Raw genomic sequence first — 12,076 nt, 5'->3', positions numbered from 1 at the left:
CTCCAGAACCACTGTTTTAAAAGTATACTTTATTCTGTCTGCTCCATCAATCATTAAGTACTGATAAATTCTTGAGTAGGGGAGGATACTCTGTAGTAGAACATTCTGAGATCTAGTCCTGGCTTTCCTGTTGAATTAGACTCTTAAATGCATCAGTCAGTCGTCCTAAGACAGGCTTTCCGAATTTAGCTTAGGGTCGAACTAGAGCTCTATCTCCCCATATACCTTCTTCTAAGGATTCAACACGTACTTTTACAGGTCATTTAAAAAGGTGAATTTGGGAATATTTGCCTTTTAGTGGCTTGCTTTTTTAAGTTGCTTTATTAAATTTGGTGTTCTAATTTAGAGACCTTGATTTATGAATTGGAGCCGATTTCTATAAAGAGAAATGTAAGATAGTTCCTTGTTCAAACTATTTTCTATGTATATAAAGAGGGAAAGTGCTTATGAAAGTTACTTTATTTCTATATCATATCTTAATGAGTAATTGTCTATGGCTAGGTAAAGTTGAAATCTTTAAACATGAGTAAATATTAGTTTTCATAGTGACATGAAAATTAATGTATAATCTTTCATGCTCCATAGTGTTCACATTTAGAATAGAAATGTCAGTTTATCTCAGAAACAATAACTTTTTGTTTTGACTTTTCTAGTAAATTATTCCAAAGTGCCCTTTTTAAAGCATTAATTAATTCTCTTGTTAAAACAACACTATATGCCAGGCACTATACAAGTACTTTTCCTGGATTACCTCATGTAATTCTCATTAAACAATCAATGAAGTAGATACTTTCCTAAGTGTAAAGAGGGGAAAACTGAGATTTAGAGAAGTTAACTAATATACCCAGTACTGGATAGCTGGTAAAGTGGTAGACTGAGATTCAGAAGAGCACATACTTAGAATCATTCTACCATACTACCTCTCATTTTGAGAGAAGCATGCTTATAAAATACCTTAATGTATAAATAAATATATATAAAGTATTATAAAGCAGTTATGTTTACATAATATTTTATATTTCTGTCATTCTCTCCAGTTATGCTTTCATAGAGCAGAAACCTTAAATCAGTAAACACCTGTGTGCCTTTTTCAGTAAGGAAAATGCATAGCTCACTAGTATTCAAAGGATTTTTAAACCGAGTAGGTTAAACTGCTTTTAACACACTGTGAAGGCTCTACCATGGGCTTGAGATCAAATGGAAATGTCATAACATCACTTAGGACTTGGAGGGTAACTTATGCTAGGCTACAGTTAAAAGTTCATCTGGTGAATGTCTTAGGATAATGTTGTCATTGCTGCCAGCATTCTTTTAAGTTTTTTAAGCTATTCTAAGCCTGTGGTGCATGCTTTTGAGTAACCTTAATTATGGCTACTACAAATAGAAGTCAGTGAGCCAATTCTGAATAAAATCAAATGATATTTTTAGATAAAAGTTGCTGTTCTGTGAAGTAACAAAACTGATTTTCTTGAATGTATTGATGTGATCTGTTTCTAAAGGAGTCCCAGAAATGTTTTAATGATTTCTGGGTTTTCATGGGAGAAAAGGAATAAGATTTTTTAAAATCAGATCAGAGTGTCCTGTTGATCTTGAGTGGGGCACTGTAAAGGAGAGGTTTACATTTCAGAACCCTGGTGCACTGACCAGTCTGTTGCATTGTTTTTTGGTTGTCACTGACATGTTTGCCAAAGACTTAAGAATTTTTCTATAACTTGCAGTGTTCTGAATGGATAATAATCAAAAGGAGGCCAGAAGAAGTTAGATCTTTATTGTTGTGCTAAAAGATCACTTAGTGCTTAGAAAAATGACTATACAGGTACCAGTTGATTTTACCTTTTCAAATTTATACATCATTCCTTTACATTAGTGGTTCTCAAAAAGATGGTCCGCAACACTGAAGATTCCCCCAGGTAAGGTGTTGATAATGCAGATTCCTGAGGGATACCACATCCCACCCCCACTCCCTGCATTGGGTGGACCTGGAGTAGAGCCCAGGAATCTGCTTTTCAAACAGGCAGCCAGGAGCCTATTAAGTATGCAGAGCATTGGTTCTCTTATAGACAGTATGGTTTCAGGCATTAGAATCAGAATTTGGTTTGAATTCTAGGTCTTAAGTTTTTTGCTTTGCTTAATTAGAACTCTTCCAGCTTTAATTGCCTCATCTATAATTTCCCCCCAATAACCTTGAAAAATATCCAGTAATAGTAGTCAAACTTTCTGCTTTTCCTTTATTAATAAAGCCCAGTTATTTTGGTAAGTACTCTTAAATTGTTTATCTTTGGCATAGGTATTTTTTAACCCAATTACATTGTGTCCACAGTTATACACCATTGTTAACATGTTGTACAAATGAGATTTATCTCCATGTAATATGTAAAGTCCTGCTGTAAGCAGTTTCAAGTAAATTATTTTTGTCTGTGAGTAAGCTTTACATTTAAGGTGTGAAACTTAGTAATGTCATCTATTAGATTAAGAAATGCTTTCTTTTTGCATGTAGTATGACATTAAAGATTTGCTAAAATAGAACATGCCTCCAGATGAATGTTGTCCTTATTTAAGCATTTTAACCCCAGGAAGCCATATTTGGAAGGAAGATTTCAGTGGTAGTACTTTGCTTAATACAGTTTGTCTTCTAAAATGATGTTAGCTTACAAGTCACCTGAGGAAATGCACTTTTACTATTTTATAACCTATTTTAAGAATTGTGCTTAGTCAGTTTCCCTGAAATTTAATTTCCCAGGTTTTACTCAATGATTTGTTTGTTGAAAACAATTGATTTTTGCTAAAATGTCGTATAGTTCAGGTTAATCAAAAGCATGTACTCTGAAGGATCTCTCTTAAAAGACATCTGAAGAGTATTTGGAGCAATGAAAATGTTACTGGGAAAACAAGCTTAGGGATATTTAAGGCTTATCTGAGAATATAGACTTTATAACACCAAAGTGTTTCTAAACTCTCAAAGATGCAAAGTAGCTAACTAGAATAATCTATCTTATACCTGTATTAGGGTAATAACTGTCTTCATGTTCTGCAAATACGAGGTCATGTGGAATAAGAAGAAAAGGACCTGGTCTCATCCTTCCCTAGCTGTATGTTGGCTCTTGGCTCAGTGTAGTCAGCTTCAGTATGTTCCTACCTCTCTGCTTTCAGGTCTTTGGGGATATCTTGAGCCCTGTTTTTAGAAGTTTTTCAAGCTTCCAGCACTTCCCAAAATGTTTCATATAGTCTTCTGCAGTTTTCCTGAGTGCACGTGCACATGCTGGAAGAAGTCAGTGATTGGACCAATTGGTAGTGGTTATCTTCAGCCACACGTTAGACCTTGTGGGAGGCAGGGGATTCTGCATCGGAGACTGCCTCTACTTAAAAGACTTTCTCTTGTGTCCTCGTATAAGTAACAGTGGAGCTGACTACAAGTTTCTTTTTAAGAGGCCCAAAAACATAATTTCTAAAATGCCTTTTTCTTATCTTTGTATAGAATTCTTTTTTCCCACTTAACTACCCTGAAACACAGTGGTCACAGCTTATTACATTTTATTAAGAGCTTTAGTTACATAAAAGATTTTTCTCTTTAATGAGTTGCACATTTCCAAACATTTGTAGGCCTGGTACGTCCCAAACACACTAAAGTTTGAATGTGGTACCTGCTTCTCAATGAAAAGAGAAGCTGTTTTATAGTGTTTAAGTTCTGTGATAGAAATATGCACACCTAGCTTTAGAGTACCTAAAGTTCTGAGATTATAAGGTCAAGAAGACACTTCTGTATTCCTGAAGGAGAACTACAGGATACCAATGCTAAGGAGGTAGGAAATAAAGGATTACCTGAGAGTAGATTAGTATGGCTGGAGTATAGGAGATACATGGTGACTAGTAAGAAATGAAAATAAAGGTGAATAAAGATTTCCAGTTGAACATGGCAGATTAAGATGCATGTTTGTCTCTACTCCTTCTTAAACCCTCCCAGAAGACAGTAAAAGAATAAATGCATAAACCCCTGAGGACAAAAAATGTGATAGAAGTAAGACACAGAAGAGAAAGCAACAAAATTTTGGAAGGTAAGAAGCTAATGGGTAAATCATGCCTAACTTAGGCCAGAAAAAGCTGAAACCTAAGGATAAGCCAACAACAAGCAAGTAAATTGACACTGAAGAACCTTTGGAAGGTTCAGACCTTGGATTTACCAGGTACTTTGGAGGTAGGCATATGGAATAAAACTGAGAAGAGGATTGGCTTATTTATATGAAAGAGCATTTTAATTGCTTCTACCCCACTCAAGACTTAAACCAAGAAAGAGGAAAACATGGTATTGGGGAAATAAGATTCAATGCAAGAAGTAATGAAAAGAGATCACAGTATGACAGCTGTGGAACAGGTCTAAGCCTGAAGAGCAAAAGCTCTCCAGATTAGAATAGGACAGAGGTCTCTAGAAGATGTTTTGCAACCCAGAAGATTAGTAGAGTACCTGAAATGTCTGAATGTAGAAGAGTTTTAACAACTGTGCAGAATGGGAATAATTAATGATATGTACATAGAAAACTAAGCAAGTAGCAACCAAAAAGAAAAGTACTCAACAGAAAGCAAAGTTGTGGAAGAAAGGATGTATAATTAAAGCATACCTCATTAGTTAGCTATGAACACTTATTTAGTCAACATGTAAAAAAAAATATATTGTAAAAAAAATGACTGATTTTTTACAAACTTGATTTGTATAATATGCTTAAGAGCAAGAAAATTTGTCAATCCTTGCAAGATTATGAGTCTAGAGCCAGGTGACCGGGGTTTGAGTCATGTCTGTTTCTTACTCTTGCCCAAATAACCTAACTTCTGTGCCTCATCTGTATAGTGGGGATAGAATAGTGCCCACCTCTATCCTAAGAGGTAAATACGTTAACACTTAGAGCAGTGCCTTGTGTTAGTAATTATAAGGAAGAGGAGGGTGGAGGCAAATGAGCTGTACACGAGGAATGGGTAGAATAACAGTTTGAAGTAAAAAGTAGTGTGTAAGCACATTACTTAAAAATATGGAGAAAAATAACAAATAGCTAAAAAGTTGAAAATGGTTGCATGTGGGGAATAGAAATCAGTGTGGTGGACTGGGGCAGGAGGCTGCTTGTCCTCATAAGCCTTGAATGTTAACTTAGAGTTTTGTATGCTTGTGGGAAAACTTCAAAAATGGGAAGAGCCTTTTGTTTGGATTTTAACTTGAAGTCAAAGCACTTTTTATTGTAGAAATCTACTTGAGTGTGGCAGGAGTTCTAGGGTCTGGCAATTATGCCCAACATTGCTCCAGAACTCACGAATGGATTGGCAAAGATTTTGTCAGGGTTGTGCCATGCTCTCATGCTTCTGCTCAACCCTCCTTTCCTCTCCTTTCAAAGTTAAAGACAGCATCATGGTCTAAGGGCTTTTTGCTTCCTAGTCCTACTCATTCCCCCTATTTTTCATAGGTTCATCTTGATCTTGACATCTTAGAGCATTCAACTGAGAAAATAGATTAAAGGATTATTCTTAAAGTGTGCAGAAGAGAACTAACATCAGGCCAGAGATTTACTACTCTAAAGGTCTGTGTGTGGTTGACCTTTGGATGGTGTTGGGTAACTTAACTTTCAGGAGGATTCTCATCATTCCTTGATAAAAATGGTTCACTGTGCCGTAAACTCTGGGGGGGGGGGGGGGAAGATTTATGCTGAACACCTGCTTCTGGGAGTCTGGAATTTTGGTATGTGCTAGGCATTGAGTGCTTATGTGATCAATCCCTAATAAAAATCTTGAGCATTCTTTACTGTACACCCCTGGTAGATAACATTACACACATGTTATCGTAATTTGTTGCTGGAAAAATTAAGCATGTTTTGTATGACTGATGGGAATGGACTCCTTGACCTTGTACCTGGTTTCCTCTGAACTTGACCCCATGTGCCTTTTGCCTTTGCTGAATTTACTTTGTATCCTTTCACTGTAGTAAGTCATAGCCATGGGAAGAACAATGTGCTCTCCTGTGAGAATGAGTCCCTGATCCTGGGGTGGGGACCCTAGCACGTTAAATACACACATGAAATTTACAATGATTCCTTAAAATCAAATAACCAGTCAATGTTCAGACTTATTTATTTTTAAAAAATATACTTGGGATATACAAATAAGGATCAAAATTAAGATCCACCCATTGCATGTAGCTGATGAGTCTCAACCTACAGATTGACCCTATTCTTTTTGCCTTGCTATTTATTTGTACAAGACAAGTGACAGTTAATTCAGTTTTCCCACAGTCTGGACTTTGCTGATTACATTTCTGTAGTGGTATTTAACATGTTCCTCTGTTAATGTTAGTTTCCTGAAATTTTATACTTTATACCAAGTCATCCTTGGTATCCATGGGGGATTGGTTCCAGGACCTCCACATATACCAAAATCCATGGATCCTCAAGTCCCTTAAATAAAATGGCATATTTGCCTATAACCTATGCACATCCTCTTGTATACTTTACATCATGTCTAGATTACTTATGATACCTAATACAATGTAAATGCTATATAAGTAGTTGCTTGAGCCTAGCAAGTTGAACTTCTGCTTTTTGGAACTTTTGGGAATTGTTTTCTGAATATTTTCAATCAGTGGTTGGTTGACTCTGTGGATGCAGAACCCATGAGTATGGAGGACTGACTGTACTTAGCAGCTTGATTGGTTTTAAATTTCATTATTTGATAAGACTAGTTCAGGAATGGTATTTATTTACCTATTACATAGCATTGGGAGGCACATTATACCTGTTTCTCCTTGTTTTGTGCTAAGATTTGGGTGTTGTCAGCCTGATATATCCATTGTGAAATTTGCTGCCAGCTTTTAATGGTTTTAGTAGCCGTTAATCTTTACAGCCACTATTTTATGAAATGTATTAAAAATGGTGATACCTTATTCTTTTTCCTTCATTTATTAGCTATAATTCTTAGAGAACTTTCCTTAACAAATAAATGGTTCATATACAAAAGGTAGGATAAACTATTGATTCTTGAACTTTTTCATTGTTCAGAATGAGTAAATTCCCTAGTATCCTCTAAAGGTTGGGCAGTGAGATATTTACTAAGTCTCGTTATGAAGTAATGGATTTCAATACTTGTTTTACTCTAACTCAGTTCTTTTTGGTGGCCAGATTGTCTCATCTCTGGCTTGTGGAGGCTCTTTCAAGTTGAACCTGACATAATAAGGGTTTCTTTGCATTCAGGTACAACAGGATGTTCTAAGCTCTTCTATTTCCTGCCCAGGCCTGGATTCAGCCATTTCTTTAAGGAGCCCTGGTTCTTTTTGTAAGAACATATAGTTGGCTGTTCATTGTTACTTGTTTTGATCATGTTTTTAGGTCTTCACATTGGAAACAGCTAGGAAATGTTTGTGTTGATATTTCCAACTAATTTTAGAGTTGAAGGGTTATCATTTAATCTCCTTAATCTTTTATTTTTTCTTACCTTGAAAATCATGGTTTTTATTTATGTCACCATTGACTTGCTTTATTCTACTCATATGATGGTTTCAGACTAACAGTACTGTTATTGCAAACAATGTGGTTAGTGAAAGTTAAATTTTTTAATTTGTCCTTACTAAATAAGTATAACCCCACTAGGAATGTACAATTAACTTAGTGTATTTTCAAGTCACTTGTAATGGTATTTTTCTATAGTTAAGCCACTTTTCTCATTTTTGCTTTTGGTTTTTAGGAATTTCTCACATCTTGTAAATTTTGTTCCATAATCATATGAAACATTACATGGTTCTGTAGGTAAAACTTCAAACAAATACTTTAAGAAAAGCAGTGTCTATCTTGGTTCCTTCTACCCTATTTCTTACCTCTTTTTGTAGTAACTAAATGAGTTGGTTTATCCTTCTGTCTCAGAATATAAGTGTGTGATTACATGTATACTCAAACATATACACATTTATATATGTACATGTACAAATATATTTGTATTTTCACACACACTCATTAGGTAGAAAGTAGCACACATAAATACTGTTTGAATCTTGGCGTTTTTTTGAGTTAATTAATATATCTCTCCATATATGTCATTCCATAGCAGATGTCCTGTTCCTTTTTATAGGAGCATAATATTCCATTATATAATTGTATCATATGGTAAGTTTCCTATTATTGATGCTTGATTGTTTCTAGTCCTGCTGTTTACAGATAGTGCGGCTGTAAATAGCTTTGTGTATGTGTATTTTGGGGGTGGTTTTTGTTACTTAAGTTTGGGATGGATTCTTAGAAGTGGAATTCCTGGATCAGAAGGTAAATATATAGGCAATTTTGCTGGGTATTGCCAAATTTCCCTCTACAAGGAAATAGTACCGCTTTGTATTCCTATCACAATGTATGAGAATGCCTGTTTTCCCACAGCCTATGTTTTCCCACAGGCTTCACAAAATGTTTTAAGTAGATCTCTGTTTTAGAATCTTTGGCAAAAGTATCATGGAGTCTAAGGTATAATCCAACACAGGGAGATGTGTTGGCCTTGACAGTAGTCTCAGAAATGCAGGCCATCACTAAGGGTGTAGTGTTACATTAAAGAAGTGTTAACAGTATATAGCATAAGGACGACTTAGTAACTGGATGAAGGAATTGGGGATAACTCCAATTTCTGGGAGTATGCAAAACTTACTCTAGAGAATATTGAGCATCAACAGATTATGGGATGGGGGATTTCTTGAATTTGAGGTGCTCCTGAGACAGACATGTTAGAGATGTAATTGGATATATGAATCTGAAGAGAGAAATTTGGGTTTTTGAGTCATCACTTTATGTGACATTAAGATGTGTGTAGATGAAGATGCCCAGGAAAAAAATAATAGTGATATTTCAGTCTGGCCATGTTCTTGACTTTGGTAAAAGTAGTTTTATGGGTCCCTCCTATGTCTTTTTACATAGCAACTGACTTATCTCTGGGTAGCATTAGAAAAAGTATACTTCATTTTCATGACTTTTACACACTTGCTGTATACATAAAGATTATATATTCATATGCTCTACTTTTATAATTTTGTTCTGAAATCATACAAACTTAGTTTTAGGGCAAACAGGTTAAATTCCTTTGCTCTAACGTAGGGAATGATTTAGTTTGACTCATCTCCAATAAGCATGATTTTATATACAATTTTAAAAGTTTGTTAAAATATTTCCATTGTTGGTATCTAATTTTGGCAATCAGGCAAATGGAGAGTTTTGTTGCCAGTGAAATATGCTTTTTTACTGTATTAATCATACAGGAGTATATGATAATGTCATGATATAAAAATCACATTACAGCTGAGAAGAGGATCTCATCTAAAAAGAATAGTTTTCTATCCTTTATGGCCTCAAGAGTATTCAGTCAGGAAACAAATTCACAACTTTAGAACTAGAAAAGCCCTAAAATATCTAGTTAAAAGTCTTCTCCATTTTAGTTCTCAAAACAACAATGTGAGGTAGTTACCATTAGGTACATTTTACACATGAGAGATAGTCATGTATAAACTAAACACCTGTAAAACAGCAAAGTTTAGTAACTTTCCCAAGGATACACAGTGGTAGGAAGCTAAAATGGAATTTAAACCCATGCAGGTTGAAAATAGAACATATTTTGAGTGAAGAGACCAGGATGATAAAGGATTCAAAACCTTATGTAAATTGAAGGAAATTCATTTAAAGTGTTTTATCCTTAGAAGATAGAGGGTGGCAGGGTAACAGACTTTGACTGTCAAGGATTAGGTCTTTCGTGGAGAGAGTATATAGGTTTCTTCATGGCACTTAAGCTGTGGAACTCATTCTGTGTTTATCTTTGATCCAGTATCAAGTGTATTCTCTTTCCTATGTCAGAGCTATGTGAAGACAGGATGGCTTTTCTTAGAGTTAAAGCTGCCCTCTCATCACTTACTGTCCGAGCAGAGGCATGATTATTTAGGAGGTTTGTGGTAAAAGGCAATTATAGTACTGAGAGGGTAAATGGACCAGATCATTTCTGAAGCTCCTTGCTAATCCTGAGATTTTTTTTCCCCAGTTAACTAAAATTTGAAGAAACTTGGTTAAATTGAGTGATTAACTAAAATTCCACCCAGGATTAATATCCATTTACTATAAATGAATTAGATATACTGTGAGAGTCCTAGGCCTGCGTAGTACTTGTTTGATTCATAAGAACCAAGGCTAGCTGCTGGAACTGCTTCCAACTTCAGGCCCACTTACATTTTGAGTAGGCCACTCAGTTGGTTAAGGGTTCATGGTCTCTTCCCTTAGTTTCTACCTTGTTAATGCTGTCATAGAACGGTATGTTATTTAACTATTCTTGTGTTTCTGCACCACAGTAGCTTATCAAACTTGAGCACGCTTGAGAATTACTAAAATTTGTGAAAATACATTACTGGGCCTCACTCCCAGAGTGTGAGTCAGATCAGAAGTGAAGCCTAAGAGTTTACATTTATAGCACATTCCCAGATGGAACCACTGGTTTGACAACCACTGCTTTAGTAGTTTGGCCTACCCCAGTAGACTGAGTTTTCCAAGAGCAGGAACCAGATATTACTCATTTCTTTGTCCTTCTACTATCAAGCAATACATAAAGGCAGCAGATCTTAGTTTTATAGAAACCATTGTGGACTGTTACATTGCTGGTTTTGGCCTAGGGGTACCAGATGTTAGGCCAAAAATTGAGGAACCTTCTAAAGCTTTAAGTTCCGGTCAGATTTAGGTTTGTTCAGCTTACCTTTAGAAATTCAAGTAAGATCAGGATTCTTGCTAGAATTCTTTCACATGGTTCTACTTTCTGATACATATAAAATTCCAGGATTATTTGTTCTTGTTTTTGTTGTTGTTGTTTCATTTTGCCATTACCAGGCAGCTAGCTATATGTAAGAACTGGAATCTTATCTTTCTCTTCCTGGAAAAATGGAAGCCATTGAAAATGTACTAGGTTTATGTTCTTATTATGCATAAAGCAAATGGCAGGACTTGATGAATTGGTTCCAAGTTCAGGAAGATGTCAGCATCTAGTCTTATTGAAGTAATTTTTAAACATGGGTTAAGAAAATGTGGAAAAGAAGAACTTGGGTTTTTTTTTTACCTACCCCTACTCTTCATTCCCCATCACCCCCTCCCTACCCCCAAGCTCGCAAAGAATGACTTATTAAGATTTTAGCAAGACTTGTTTATTCTGGCAGTTAAAGTCAGGAATAAATATCACTTACTTTAAGTGCCATTAAGAATAATATGATTAGTTTTTTACATATGTTGCATATAATCGTAGTCTTCCTTGGTGACAATCATAAGCAGTGTCTGTGATTCTTCTTTCTCTCTCCTCAGATATCCAGAAAGTGGTACTGTAGAAATAAATGTCAAGGATCTTCGACCACGAGCTAGAACCACTTTGAAATGGAATGAACTAAATGTCGGTGATGTGGTAATGGTTAATTACAATGTAGAAAGTCCTAGTAATAGAGGATTTTGGTTTGATGCAGAAATTACCGCGTTGAAGACAATCTCAAGGACCAAAAAAGAACTTCGTGTGACTGTTTTTTTGGGGTAAGATTCTCTTCGCTGATGCCATTTAATTGCTGGATTAAGGAGTATAATTTTTAGGTATTAAGCACACATTCTTCAGTTAAAAAAACATGGAATCTATGAAAGATGGAAATTTCCATACTAGAGGAAAACTTAAATTCTTGAGAATTTTTTATTAAGAATGGCCTTTAAATCTCCATTGCTACTTTCAGGCTGGAGGTATTATTTGAAAGCACCTTGGAAATAATTGAATATCTTATTAGGGAAATTCTTGCCTGCTGCACAAGATTCTCCTACGTTAAACCAATAACATACAAAAGCATTTCAATAGCTATGGTTGCTATGAGGATCTATGTTGATAGAACAGCAGTGAATGTCTGCCTAGGCAGCTGTCTGCTGGACTTGCAAGACTAGCAAAAATTTTCCTTCATAGTAATTTTCTTCAACTTAAGAACTTAAAACAAGCTTAATGAAGAGAATTCAAAATGTAAAGTGTCACCCAAGATTTCATATTACTCAAATATTTCCATTGTTAATTCTTTAAGAAATACTTTTAG

The 12,076-nt window shown here is 35.5% G+C and overlaps 1 protein-coding gene across 2 annotated transcripts in view; it reads left to right on the top strand.

Moving 5' to 3' along the window:
- Positions 1 to 12,076, top strand: part of UHRF2 (ubiquitin like with PHD and ring finger domains 2) — a 73,788-nt gene that overhangs the window by 21,099 nt on the left and 40,613 nt on the right. For both annotated transcript variants that reach the window (XR_009051216.1, XM_057720481.1), the window contains exon 4: positions 11,322 to 11,540. Coding sequence is in view for 1 of the 2 variants with exons in the window: in XM_057720481.1 (XP_057576464.1) it covers positions 11,322 to 11,540 (219 nt within the window). In the remaining variant the exon portion in view is untranslated. The remainder of the gene's footprint in view (positions 1 to 11,321; positions 11,541 to 12,076) is intronic.

This window comes from Hippopotamus amphibius, chromosome 2 (assembly GCF_030028045.1).
Source record: "Hippopotamus amphibius kiboko isolate mHipAmp2 chromosome 2, mHipAmp2.hap2, whole genome shotgun sequence".
Lineage (NCBI taxonomy): Eukaryota > Metazoa > Chordata > Mammalia > Artiodactyla > Hippopotamidae > Hippopotamus > Hippopotamus amphibius.
The sequence above is the reverse complement of the archived record's forward strand: the minus strand, read 5'-3'. Positions and strand labels throughout refer to the sequence as shown.